At 35.6% G+C, this 15,274-nt stretch overlaps 1 protein-coding gene across 1 annotated transcript in view; it reads left to right on the forward strand.

The window, feature by feature from the left end:
• The window catches only part of ice2 (interactor of little elongator complex ELL subunit 2), a 36,265-nt gene extending 25,450 nt beyond the window's left edge, over positions 1-10,815 (forward strand). Inside the window, exons 13-16 of the mRNA XM_087312537.1 lie at positions 2,658-2,742; positions 2,999-3,049; positions 4,933-5,173; positions 10,444-10,815. Coding sequence (XP_087168663.1) covers positions 2,658-2,742; positions 2,999-3,049; positions 4,933-5,173; positions 10,444-10,638 — 572 coding nt within the window. The 3' untranslated portion in view covers positions 10,639-10,815. The remainder of the gene's footprint in view (positions 1-2,657; positions 2,743-2,998; positions 3,050-4,932; positions 5,174-10,443) is intronic.
• Positions 10,816-15,274: the final 4,459 nt, after the last annotated feature.

Below are 15,274 nucleotides of genomic sequence, written 5' to 3' on the forward strand. Positions count from 1 at the left end.
CGTCAAAAGAAAAAACAAGATTAATTTGCTTACCCCATTGGATAATTTGGTTTAGTCAATTGGCTATGGTGTATGTTATTGGACGGTGGGAGGAACCCGGGCGAAACCCACGGGGAGAACATGGTAACTCCGCACAAAAACGCCAACCGGCCCGATAGGAGGTTGGACCAGCGCTGTTCTTGCTGTGAGACAACAGTGCTAGCTATTAAGTCGCCGTGTCGCCCTATCGGAAAAAGGGTGGGAAGTAGGGGTGGAAGGGAGGGAAGCTTCAAGACGAAGATGACTGAAGTGTAAAACTCTGGTTATTTATAATGTTTCCGTAATCATCTAATAGGGCAGATTACGGAGCTAATGAGGTGCCAGTCGTGTTGATTATAAGCACGTGATCCTCTCGAAATTAGTTTATAAATAAACCACACTTGTTGTAACCTCCTAATGAGATATAATCTCTGCATTTCTTTTTTTTTTAAATGCACTCTGCGTTTGCAGCAAATCTCAATCAACTATCAATAAATGTTCCTAAATATTTAAAACATCCAACTGTCTCTATTTCATGTTCCTTAAGGACCAGAGGTTTCAACCCTTGACTAAGAGCTAGTTTATTTTTGCTAATTATTATTTCCTTGGTTTTATTAATTGATTTCCAGTGAACTCCTTTGACACCAAGCAAATTTATACAACTATAGTACAAGGTATAATACACAAGGTATCAACTATAGTACAAGTGCCATATCATCTGCATATTTGAATAACTTAAAACCTAAATCCTGGATGTTAAGTTTATTTGTGTAAAGAGAAAAGTAAGAGGTTAAAATGCTTCCTTGTGGAGCTCCTGTATTTACTACCATTCTTTTAGACACCATATCGTGTAATAATTAGTAAAACCATATCGTATTCAAGTGTATTTTCTTTCTATTTTTAAAGATGATGTGTGACCAACCTCCTATTGTAATGAATATTACGGTTTAATAAAACTTTTGTTTAAATGCACCAAAAATATTGCCAAAATTCACTGAAAATAATCATTTTCAGCTAGTTTATGCTGAGCACTGTACATGCTCACCTACTGTGGGTGTGTGTCTGTGTATAAACACAGTGGTGTGAAACGGTTTGCTCCTTGCTGCTTTCTTTCTTCTTTTTTTTATACATGTTTGTCTCACTTTAATATTTCAGATCATTAAAAAATATTAAATAGTAGTCAAATATAACACAAGTAAATGCATCATGCCATTGTTAAATGAAGACTTTTATCATTAAAGAAGATAAAAACACATAACTACATAGCTTTATGTGAATAAAACCAATAACTGGTTGGGCAACCCTAAGCAGCAACAACTGCAATCAAGCGTTTCAGTGCAGTTGAGGAATTTTGAAACACCCATCATTGTAGCATTGTTGTAATTCAGCCATATTGGAGGGTGTGACCATAAACCACCTTTTTAAGATCAGCATCTCAATTGGATTCAGGTCAGGACTTTGACTAGGCCACTCCAAAGTCTTCATTATTTTTTTCTGCAGCTATTCAGAAGTGGATTATCTGTTCTGCTTTGTACAGTGTCATTATCCTGCTGCAGAACCTTTTTTTTTTTTACACAGGGATGTGTAGTTTTGGATTTTGTTTCCTCATATTAATAATAAAAATAATAGCAATAAAAATAGCAGCCTTCGTTTAAAATTATTTTATCACACTGTAAAAAGTGAAAACTCAAACAAATTACTTCGACTTGTTACAATGAAATAAATTAAGTTTGACAAACTTAATTCATGACAGTTTTCCGTAATAAATTAAGTTAGTCCTTTACAAATTTTTGTAATTTGTTTAAGAAACAAGAATAGGACAGTACATACAGTACAGTAAAAATCATTCAATTTAATATTGTTAATATAATAATAATAGTAAAAATTATTTTATTACAGTACAAATAATTCCCTTCCCATGTTAGTATAATAATACTTAATCATAATAATAATAATACAAGTATTGCTCATTATTGATAGTGAACAACACTTATACTTGCCATAAATAAATTACTAAAACCTTTTATAACTAAAATAACTTACATAATTTATTAATGAAAACTGTTATAAATTAAGTTTGTCAAACTTAATTCATTTAATTGTAACAAGTCAAAGTAATTTGTTTAAGTTTCCACTTTTTTACAGTGTATTATGAATTATTTTTAATAATTGCACTCTAATTGTGGCTCATCCAGTCTTGATTTTGAAGAGTTATTGATGTCCTGCAGTCTCGTCATGTTTTCTTAATCTTGTGTTGTTTGGCCCACAGCACTGTTTCTCATACAGTGTTGAATAAGTAGGGGTGTGGAGCTCCTTTTTTTCTGGCATGAACTCTGAATGACACTATCAGTGGGAAGCGTTACGAGACAGAGATACAACACTCAGACACAACGTGTGAACAATTGTTGCAAAATCTGCTGCGTTCACAACCTATAGTGCTGCAAGTCGATACGTGTTTTACCTGTTGATGACACAGATTTATGTTTCTGTGAGCGGGTTTAATGGCTCTAAATATAAGCTATCGAGTTGAATAAGAATGCAGCCGTTGTGGGTAATGAATGGGAGTATTATTAGATAGCAGATATAAAAGAAAGGCGAAGGTTGGTTGTTCAGGAAGTGTTTCCACTTCTCTTTTGCAGGTCGCATTAATGCACACACTTCAGAAGTGGCTCAGATGCAGAAGCTGCCCGACGACTGGATTCAAAACCTCACCTGTGACTTCAAGCAAGTCCATTTTTGCATTATATTAAACAATAAATAAATGACAAATGCTGATTTGAGCAGTTTTGACTGTATGTTTGATTTTAAAACTCTTTTGAAATATTACAATAATATTAATGTGTATCATTTATAGTAATATTTATAATAATAATGTTAATGAACTATTTTAAGAATGTCTACATTGAATCAATAGCAGCCTATTTGTATTCAAAGAGGTTGAAATGGAAGTAAATGAGATTATTTTTGTTCTTTATTTCAGGCCAGCTAGATGTCTAAACACCCTCTACCACTTACTGAAAAAAGTCTCAGCGTGAGTATTTTTCACTTCTTCGATGTAAAGTTTTACTTGGTGGTTTAGATTTTTGCTTCTTAAAATGAAATGTATTAAGCTAGTTTGTTTGACATTTTCACTTTTGGAAGAACTATCCCTTTAAGAAATAGACCAATCACAACAGACTGGGCCGTCTGATTGGGCTGGTTTGATTATTCAAATTGAAATCTCTAATCATTATAATATTTATTAAATTACTTATATTTATATAAGATTTTGATTAATGTCTGTCCCAATCCTCACAGTAATGTAAAAGTATTAATTATTGCTGTACAATATCACCAAAATTATACTACACTGAAGTGAGTATCCACAGCTGTATGTCATCTAGACTTTACCGAAAAATATTGGTTGATGGATAAAATATTTGGCTGCAGAGTGTCTTAGTGTCCCACCAGTGATGAAATACAGACTTGTCGCACTGCTACGAGTGTAATATTGCGAGAGTTCGACCATCAGCACAGCAGAAACCATTGCTAATTTACCAACGTCACTTTAGATGATTATGTGGTCTCTGTCGCCATCTTGTGGCAGAACATCAACCCTCTTTGCTCTGCTCAGTATGACAGGCTGATGGCTGCCGACATGTTGAATCTCAGAAATTTTAAATATTTAAAATAGGCACTATCCTTATAAATAAACTGCATAGTTTCAATCTAAACAATGACATTCTCGCCTAGGTAGATGGATAGATGGGTGGGTCTGGATGGATGGATAGATGGATAGATAGATAGATAGATACGATAGATAGATAGATAGATAGATAGATAGATAGATAGATAGATAGATAGATAGATAGATAGATAGATAGATAGATAGATAGATAGATAGATAGATAGATAGATAGATAGATAGATCCACTGTTTATATTTATTTTGTATGCTTATAAATAAACACATCTATATATTTGAGAATTTTTCTTTATATTTATAAATTAAATTCTTATATCTAGTAGAAATTATAAATAAATATATGCATGTAAATGTTTTGGTTTTGTATTTTAATATATGTTTTACTTATTTAAACAGTGAGTATACGCACATTGTGTAAATGCAAGCTTATGTTTTTGATGCTATAAATGCTGTTAATTGTAGTAAACTGCTCCATATAATCGTCTGCGCTGAAGGTTTACTAGAAACGGCTTTACTGACAAAATGCACATGAAAATTGCCTCAATTAAATCGCCCAGAACTACGGTTTAACATGACTTGATAAACATCCTTGATTTTCAATCCTTGACTGTGAGATTTAATTATTTATTCATTTATTTTCATTTCAGCTTAGTCCCTTTATTAATCTGGGGTCACCACAGCGGAATGAACCGCCAGATTATATTATATTATATTATATTATATTATATTATATTATATTATATTATATTTTATATTAAATTATACTTTATTATATTAAATTTTATTATATTTTATTTTATTATATTATACTATATTATATTAAATTATATTATATTATACCATATTATATTGTTATATTTTATATTAAATTATACTTTATTATATTAAATTTTATTATATTATATTGTTAGATTTTATTATGTTTTATTTTATTATATTATACTATTCTACACTATATTATACTAAATTATACTTTATTATATTAAATTGTATTATATTATATTATTAGATTTTATTATATTATATTTTATTATATTATACTATATAATACTATTCTATACTATATTTTTATATATATTGTTTTTTACATTTTCATGTTGTGACCTCCTCAAGCTAAATGTTGTGTGTGTTTGACAGCTTGTCATCATCTGCAAATTATCCGTTCAGCTCTCACAGGTCTGTCAATAACACAATCTCTATCATCCTTGTGTCCTTTAACACCCACCTCAGGTTGCAGGAAGGTCGATACATGCTGGTCCACAAACCTCGTGAGGGATTTGTAACCATCTATAAAGCTAGCGATGAAGCAAAGGCTGTGCGCGGTGTGTTGAACTTACAGGCCACGCACTGCGGAACCCCACCTGTACCTCCAGGAGTCCCTTGGGTTCCTTTGGACCCTACGCACGTCCTGCCATTTCACCAGAAACACAACAGACCACCCTGCACCTTCCCTCCACGTCCACCCCCTCAGGTATGACCAGATTTTTTCGTAAAAAATACAGACTTGCTGTAGATATTGTGTACTCTGTGGTGCTTATTTGGGAAAATTGGGATCGAATTAAGCTTGCAACATAGTTTTAGTCTAGCATTTTCAGAGGTTGTGTGATGAAGATGTTATAACTTAGAGTTGGTCATTTTGATTTGAATGTTGCAGGTGTAACATTTCTAAATGTTAAGCCTTGGTGCTTATGTTAGAAAATTGGGATCGATTTAAGCTTGCAACGCATATTTCAGTCTGAAATATATCAAATGTGTTGAAGAGTGGTGCTTGTGTTGGAAACATTGGTTTGGTAATTGCTCATTTTAGTGGTTGTTGGGTTGCTCGTCTTCTCAAGACGTTGAATTGTGGTGCTTATGTGGGAAATTTAGGTTTGAGTTTAGCCTGTATCTTGTTTCTTTATCTAGTATTTCTAGGGAAGGTGTGATGTAGTGTTTATTGCTCAGAGTTGGTTATTTTAAATGTTGCTGGTGTTGAACATAAAAATGTCAAGCTTTGGTGCTTAAGTAAGAAAATTGGGATTGAATTTAGCTTGCAACATAAATTTAGTCCAGCATTTTTAGAGGTCATTTGATGTAGTTGTTTTAACTCCGAGTTGGTCATTTTGATTTGAATATTGCTGACGTTAAATTCTAAAATGTTAAGCCTTGGTGCTGATGTGAGAAAATTGGAATTGAATTAAGCTTGCAACATAGTTTTAGTCCAGCATTTCTAGAGGTTGTGTGATGTAGTTGTTTTAATTCAGAGTTGGTTGTTTTGATTTGTATGTTGCTGGCGTAAAATTCTAAAATGTTGAGCCTTGGTGCTTATGTGAGAAATTTGGGTTCAAATTTAACAAGCAACATAATTTAGTGTGAATTGAATCAAATGTGTTAAACAAGGGTGCTTATTTGGGGAACGTTGGGTTGGTATTTGCTTATTTTAGTGGTTGTTGGGTTGCTTGTTTTCTCCAGAGATTCATTTGTGGTGCTTGTGTGGGTAATATAGGTTTGAATTTAGCCCGTATCTTATTTCTTTGTCCAGTATTTCTAGATATAGTTTGGTGTAGTGATTATTGCTTAGAGTTGGCTATTTTTAATGTTTCTAGTGTTGAGTTCTAAAATGTCAAACCTTGGTGCGCATGTTAGAATATTGGGATTGAATTTAGCTCGCAACATAAAATTAGTCCTGCTTTTCCAATGGTTGTGTGATGTAGTTGTTTTCACTCAGGGTTGGTTATTTTGATTTGAATATTGCTGACGTTAAATTCTAAAATGTTAAGCCTTGGTGCTTATGTGAGAAAATTGGAATTGAATTAAGCTTGCAACATAGTTTTAGTCCAGCTTTTCCAGAGGTTGTGTGATGTAGTTGTTTTAATTCAGAGTTGGTTGCTTTGATTTGTATGTTGCTGGCGTAAAATTCTAAAATGTTGAGCCTTGGTGCTTATGTGAGCAACGTAATTTAGTGTGAATTGTATCAAATGTATTAAACAAGGGTGCTTATTTGGCGAACATTTGGTTGGTATTTGCTTACTTTAGTGGTTGTTGGGTTGCTTGTTTTCTCCAGAGATTAAATTGTGGTGCTTGTGTGGGTAATATAGGTTTGAATTTAGCCCGTATCTTATTTCTTTATCCAGTATTTCTAGAGGTGTTGTGTAGTGTTTATTGCATAGAGTTGGCTATTTTTAATGTTTCTGGTGTTAAACTTGGTGCTTATGTTAGAAAATTGGGATTGAATTTAGCTCACAACACATTTTTAGTCCAGCATTTCCAGAAGTTGCTTGATGTAGTTGTTTTAACCTATAGTTGGTCATTTTGATTTGAATGTGGCTGGCGTTCAATTCTAAAATGTTGAGCCTTCGTGCTTATGTGAGAGATTTGGGTTCAAATTTAACAAGCAACATATGTTTTACTCTGAAAGGTATCAAATGTGTCGAACAAGGGTACTTAAGTTAGAAACATTGGGTTGGTAATTGTCCCTTATTAGTGGCTTATTGGGTCTTATGTTGAATTGTGGTGCTTATGTGGGAAATCTAGGTTTAAATTTAGCCCGTAACCTATTTCTTTCTCAAGTATTTTTTAGAGATGGTGTGGTGTAGTGATTACTGCTCGGAGTTTGTCATTTTGAATTTTGCTGGTGTTGAACTTAAAAATGTTAAGCTTTGGTGCTTATGTTAGAAAATGGAATTGAATTAAGCTTGCAACATAGTTTTAGTCCAGCAATTCCAGAATCCAGAGGTTGTGTGATGTAGTTGTTTTAATTCAGAGTTGGTCGTTTTGATTTAAATGTCGCTGGCGTAAAATTTTAAAATGTTGAGCCTTGGTGCTTATGTGAGAAATCTGGGTTCCAATTCAGTGTTTATATTGCATAATAAACAGAGTTTTGAAGTCATTTTGAGACATATTGGTGTAGGATATATGGGTTTGATTTTAATCTGCAACACACGATACCCTTTATCCAGTTTTTCCAAATGACGTAGTTTTTAAATGGTGTAGTGTTTGTAGAGTTGAACTGAAATGGTGTAGTTTTCAACCTTAGTTGGTAAAGGTTGTTTGTTTGCATTTATTCCGCAGACATGCAGAACCAAGGTACTACTTCTCTGAGAAATGTTGGTCTACATGATACAAAATAATGTAATATATAGCCTACATCAGGGGTGTCCAAACTCGGTCCTGGGGACCAGTTTCTTAGAAGGTTTAGCTCCAACTTGCTTCAACACACCTGCAAGGAAGTTTCTAGTATATCTAGTAAGAGCTTGATTAGCTTGTTCAGGTGTGTCTGATTAGGGTTGGAGCTAAACTCTCCAGGACACTGGCCCTCCAGGACGGAGTTTGGACACCCCTGGTCTACATAATACAAATTAATACGAAATACCTTTTATCCAGTGATTATAGTTGGTGTAGTATGGTATTCATAAGTTGGTAATTTAATGTTTGCTGGTTTGAACAATGAGCAAGTCTCGTTCCCAGTTGTTTTAAACAGAAATACACCCCTTACTTTCATTCACACACACTCACAGCCAATACAAACACTTTTTCATGATGTCCTAACAACATTCTTGCAGTCTCCACGCCCTTTCTTCCTATCAGTCTATCAGTGATGCTGTTTTGAGTAACTACTGATGGTGAAATTGCGAGTTGCTCAACTTTAATAGTGACTAACTTTTGCTTAACTTCATTTCCAAGCTGGTTCAGAGGTAATCAACGGCTATTTTGATGTAAAAGAGGAGCTTGTTCTCTGCATTCGCTGATCTGACGCTCGAGACTGCGATATGTGTCAGGACAGGTTATAAGAGCTCACACCCGTCCTGCTGTACACGGTGTTACACTCTTATGTCATCACTGCTTGAGGATACATGACATCTTAAGATTTCATTGAAGCAAAACGTGAGAGAGGAGTGTGGGTTGTGTAAACTATTGAGTTCCACACCGTCCTGTAAAGACATGCCTGCTGTATATCCATGTCCTAAGGCATGCTGGGACATTGTAGGTGGATTTGTAACTTGAGCAATCTTTGGTAATCCCCAATATAATTTTCGCATTGATATTAAAAAGTGCACAACTGCGCATATCAGCAACCGTTTAACCACAATAGAGCAGATGTTTATTATTAGCTTATTATTTGCATATGGCTTTACAGGGCAATGACACCCCCCCACTTTCAGTTAAAGTCTACTTCAGAATTTTTTCAAAAGATGCATGATTAATGGGTGTGGAGCTCCGCGAGCATCGGGCAGGAGTGGGCGTGGCCAGCAGGGGAGAACGTGAGCGAACGACTTTATTGTCAGTTAGCTCACAAAATGAGACAAACCGTGAGGAGACGCATGAGTTTATAGTTTACAAAGTTAAAATGCAAAGAAATGAACAGTGATTTAATGCCTTGCTACATTTGTTATTCCTAATTTCATATACACATAACCACAATTTATATCATTATAAAGATAAGTGTGTTCATGTAAACACTATAAATGAGGACTTCTCCCTCAATCCCCGTATCCAGCAGACTCAGTGCAGCAGGTCTCCTGACCTGTCTATTTTAACCGTTACCCCCTGGAGAACTTTGTTTTATATATTAACAGATTTGTGTGTGTTGAGCATCATTTAAGGCAATGTTAGCACCTGTCAGCTTTAATTGTGGGGAAAACTGGATAATTTTGAGCTTTTGTCAGCTAATTTCATCTTCCGGGTTTAAAATGATTTTTAGGGCGGGATCAAAATCGGTGACGTAGCGCAGAACTACAAGTGCAATGATGACGCGTCGGTTTCTCATTATTATTCATAGCGGAGTTTTCTTATCCTATGAGAAGAGCCGGCTGCTTAATTATTCATGAGACCTGCCAGAGTCAAGCCCGAGCTGTGAGACACGGACCCCCACGGCACACAGTATTTAGCCGTTCATGAAGGCTCGTATGCGTTTGTTTCCATGATCCACAGGGTTTGTTGCATGTTTTCCCCCACGATCTTGTCAGGGCCGATCATACAGCAAAGCTGTGTGTGTGCTGATAGTATTTTTGTCGGGAGAGCAGCACGAGAATTAGAGAATGGCGGACGCTGTCTTTTATCAGGAGTTCGTTCACATTCAGACACATCACTGTGCTGCTGTGTTTGCCTAAATCCTCCAGATTACCAGCAGGACTAATGGTTAAAACTGAGTAAAACTGCACTGAGTCTGCTGGATACGAGGATTGAGGGAGAAGTCCTCATTTATAGTGTTTACATGAACACACTTATCTTTATAATGATATAAATTGTGGTTATGTGGATATGAAATTAGGAATAACAAATGTAGCAGGGCTTTAAATCACTGTTCATTTCTTTGCATTTTAACTTTGTAAACTATAAACTCATGCATCTCCTCACGGTTTGTCTCATTTTGTGAGCTAGCTTCGTTCGCTCACGTTCTCCCCTGCTGGCCACGCCCACTCCTGCCCGATGCCCGCTGAGCTCCACGCCCATTAATCATGCATCTTTTTAAAAAATTCTGAAGTAGACTTTAACCGAAAGTGGGGGGTGTCATGGCCCTTTAATTGTGGTGCTTATGTGGGAAATTTGGGTTCAAACATTTTTGGGGATCTTGTGTCCATTCCTGTTAAAAAAAAAATGCATCTTCCGCATACTTTGAAGGTATTCTGTTACAATATCGTGCAGCCCCTAACGTTCACTATTGAGATTTGAACCTACAATCTTAACCACTGCCATATATAGTAGTGATATTATGTTACCCCTTATCAAAAGTAACTCTTCTCCTTTTCTATTCTCATACAGCCAAAAGTTAAGGCGGGACCAAAGCAAAGACAGAGAAAAAAAGCTTGCAGACAACCACAAAAAAGCAACGCATCAGCCAACCCCAATGACTCGCCAAAGACGAAGAAGAAACAAGCTGCTCGTATGAAGCTATCATTGCTGGACAACATGAGGGACAAGCTGCTGAAGGACCTGCAGACCAGTGAAGATGAATAGACCCTCGTCTTGATGTGTTGTTGTTTTGGTTTGTTCTTAAGCACTTAGCATAAATTGATATGCTTTACAGCAAACATAATAATAGTGTGTAGACAGTAAATGTGTGACCAAGTTTTGTATTATTTTTGGCAGAAGAAGATAAAAGTATTTTTTAAATAAAAAAAATGTTATTATTAATATTAGCGCCATGTTTTGGGTTTATATCCTGGTGTGTTTTCGAAGGATTTGTGTTTGCAATTAGTTTTCTAAAAAATATGTTTAGAATTGACCCTTTGCTAAGCCACACCCAAAAACCGCCACCCACTAATCGTGGCTTAGCAACTGTAGCTACACGCAGGGGCTCTGTCAAGCTTCCGAGCGAGTGCATATGGATTGTGCGAATCTGATACCCGGTATCCTTAAAGTTTGGACGGGATGGTGGAATTTTTCCCTTTTCAAAACTGAAAACCCAAGAGGAGAAATGCCAGCGTGGATCAAGCTCTGTGAGGGGTGCTAAGGGAGCGGAGTTAGGTTGGTTTTGTTTTGATATTCCTGACACATTCAGTGATAGACCGACGGCAGTAACTCACACACCTCTTACCCAAAACCAATCTAAACTGTGTTTCCTACAAAAATACAAAGCTGGTTATGTTTCACAGCTGTCTTATTCTTTTTTTTTTTTGCTCCATATTATGAGCACTGCTCAGTTTAAGCCTTCACCATAGTAGCGTTAGTCATACTAATAGCGAATAGGTCATAATGACATGAGTTATTGATCCGGAAAATACGAATCTGTAGCTAACTTTACTGAACTTCATATTTCCATCAATTTCAAGCTATGAATATTTGAAATTACAAATCAACAGAACTAAACTGAGATATGATCACAAACTGAGCATTTGCGATCAATATACATTACCAGCAGCTGTTTTTCAGTCATTTATAAAGAGCACACACACATACTGACAGTAATATGTAACTTACTGTACATTGTTATGGGTCAATGATGCTAATATGCGGCTCAAATCCATCAGTTTCCTCTTTCTGGCTGCTCTATCTATGAATGAACTATGTAAAAGCACTGTCATGCGTGTTTCCAGTGACACTATATTTCATTGCACAACATTAATCTATCAGGCTTTTTGGCTAAAAATAGAGAAATCCTGGCTTAATTAGTTATTATTGGATTATTTTTAAATGTCACCTCGGTAACACTTTATTATAACTACACACTATAAATCATTTATTAAGCATTAGCAAATAGTGAATTCATTATCTGTTAAGCATTAACTCAACATTAATAAGTGTTAGTAAGCAGCTACAGCAGTAACTGCAGCTACAAATGCTCTATTCTTGACTTATAAGCACCTATATAATGTGCTTAATAATTGTATTTTCATACTCAGTTAATGATTTATTTTTCATTACTAAATTAAGTATCACATTATTTACAAACTGTTTGTATTTAAGAGTAGTTGAGGGTTTTTAGAATAATTCAGAATGAGTTAGTAAATGATTAATAAACTATTGAAATCAACGTTTAAATATCTTTTTATTCAGGCATATATTAATGGTTACTATGTATGTTAGTAAATGCTTTATTAACTCAACTTCATCTAGTTTTGTGACCTAATCTAAAGTGAGGACTATTCATGCTTTATAAATCCCTTATAAATGACAAATAAAGGCTCAGTTAAATTCTAAACAGGAAAAATTACATTATTCATTCCTATTCATTTAAAGATACACAAATGAAACTGTACAACAAAAGAAAAATAAATCTTTGCAACCTGATCTAAAATAAAATCACTGTAGAGTTTAAACATTGCATCTTATTTTATTGTTAAATTATTATATTGTTTTTGTTTTATCCAGTTTTATGTCGTATTTTGACACTCCTGTTATTCAGCAATGTTTAAACTTTACAGTAATTTTACTTTTTAGAAAAGATTGCACAGATTATCGTTCACTTGATTCTGAGCCTTTATTTGTCATTTATAAAGAATTTATAAAGCATGAATAGTCCTCACTTTAGATTAGGTCACAAAACTGCATGAAGTTGAGTTATTAAAGCATTTATTAACATATTAGTTAACCATTAGTATATGTCTGAATAATAAGATTTATAAATGTTGATTTCAATAGTTTATTAATCATTTACTAACTTATTCTGAATGATCCTGAAAACAACTACTGTTAAACTACTCTTAAATACAAACGGTTTGTAAATAATTCGATACTTAATTTAGTAATGAAAAATAAATCATTAACTATGAAAATACAATCATTAAACACATTAACAGGTGCTTATAGGTCAAGAATACAGCATTTGTAGCTGCAGTTATAAACTGCTTACTAACCTTTATTAATGTAGAGTTAATGCTTAACAGATAATGAGTTCACTATTTGCTAATGCTTAATAAATGATTTATAGTGTGTAGTTATTATAAAGTGTTGCCGTTCGCCAAAAATGACTAGTTATATCCCTGGTAATGTCTGACACCGGCGCGCACACATTGTAATAGACGTGCCAGGCAGACGTGCTAAGGAGGGCGGGGCTTATCGAAGGGTCAATTGGTTCATGTGGCATTTACGTTGTCATTTTAAGCCTGAAACCAAAAATACGGAAAAGGCTTTATCAGATATTTTGCAATTGCAAGGGTGACACTTTTTAAACTTCTCCCGTTCCACTCTCACAAAAAAAAAAAAATCTTGCCCCATCCCAAATCCAGGAAAAAATAGGGGGAAATCCTTTCCCATTTTTATCCCAGGATGACTCCCATTCCCTCCCAATCCCTTTGATTTGAATTGAATCTGTTACTTAAAATAAACAGTACAGAACACAGCATGCCCATTGTGCACCTTAGCTGGATGAAAATCACAAAGGTTTTGTTTTAGTATTGAATTGAAAGCCACAATGAACATTGTGCATAATCATACGCGCACCATACAGTTGAAGTCAACTTCAGTTCGCCCTCCTGTAGTTTTATTTATTTATTTTCTTTTTTTCATATATTTCTCAAATAATGTTTAACACAGCAAGGAATTTTTCACAGTATTTCCTATAATCTTTTTTCTTCTGGAGAAAGTCTTATTTGTTTTATTTCAGTTGGAATAAAAGCAGATTTGAATTTTATTTAAACGTTTTAAGGTCAAAATTATTAGCCCCCTTTAGCAGGGGGGAGCTTGAGCTCCAGCTCCTCCTGCCTTGCACTTCTTCTACAAGTGATGTCACTTTGGGTTGGGGTTAGAGGTGGGGTTGGTGTATGCATTAAAACAGTTATGGGGGAGGAGTTGGAGCTCAAGCTCCTCCTCATTGAAGCCTAAGTGGCTCTGCAGCTAAAGATGGTGCTACCTCTGCCAAACCAGGGCCATGTTTGGCCCACATGCTGCATGCACCAGATGAATGCCTGCTGTGTCAGATTTATGCCAAACCTTGGCCAGAATTCTTTGCTACCTGGGTAAGTTGACTTCTAGTTGTTCATTTGGTGTCAGAAGTGGCTTAATATCAATGATCATGCCTTGATTTGTAATGATTTAGTTAGGACAGTAAGGTCTGACTATGCTTAGACAGAAGTCTTGCAACGGAACAGAAATAATGTCCAGTATAGAATATAAAGTCCTGCTGCAGTGGAGACCGAATGAATATTGTGTCTGACTCCATCATGAGCTTGGAGGACTGCATCCATACATCTCTGACTCAAATCACTGATTAATAAAGTCATCTGGAATGGCAAAGAAAGCTCTTGCAGGACTCCCAGAGTTCATCCAGATCCTTTGGATTCATCTTCAATGCCTCCTCCACTTTTCCCCAGACATGCTCAATAATGTTCATGTCTAGTGACTGGGCTGGCCAATCCTGAAGCACCTTGACCTTCTTTGCTTTCAGGAGCTTTGATGTGGAGGCTGAAGTATGAGAAGTGCTCTATTGCTGGAGAATTTGCCCTCTCCTGTGGTTTGTAATGTAATGGGCAGCCTGCCTTGATACCTCAGGCTGTAGATGTTGCAGATCTCTCGCATGCCCCCATACTGAATGTAACCCTAAACCATGATTTCTCCTTCACCAAACTTGACTGATTGCTATTAGAATCTTGGGTCCATGCGGGTTCCAGTAGGTCTTCTGCAACTAGGAGTCAAGTTATTATTTATTTGAAGTTATCTCTTACAACTGGGATCGACGAGAAGACTTTTCTCAGGTAGTGTACTACTCGACTCGCAAACTATATAGTATGGAAGTATGCAATTTCGGATGCAGCTGAGTGTCACACTAGGATGTTCACCAGTATGTGGAAAATAACTGTTTTTAAAGTCGTCTAAACTGCTGATTTACTTTCTCAAACAGATTTCTGAAGTGAGTGTGTGTGTGTGTTTATGAGGAGTAAAAGCCCTTGTGCAACTAAGGAGAAGGAATGTGTCATGGACGGTTCATTTTTGACATTCTCAGAGACGCTGCCAAGTATTGCGACACACAAGCTGTCAAACTGCATGTCTTAAAGAAGCCTTAAGAAGAAACGATTGTTATGTCTTTGAATTAATGCACACTCAATACGATGCGGTCTTTCTCTAATAACTCATAATCATGCATCTTGTCCCAAGCTTCTGATCGTTTATGTAACAGCAGTGTTCACGGCTGGTCTACAGGAACATCCTTCATTTC

This window comes from Danio rerio, chromosome 25, assembly GCF_052040795.2.
Source record: "Danio rerio strain M-AB ecotype USA chromosome 25, GRCz13ab, whole genome shotgun sequence".
NCBI lineage: Eukaryota > Metazoa > Chordata > Actinopteri > Cypriniformes > Danionidae > Danio > Danio rerio.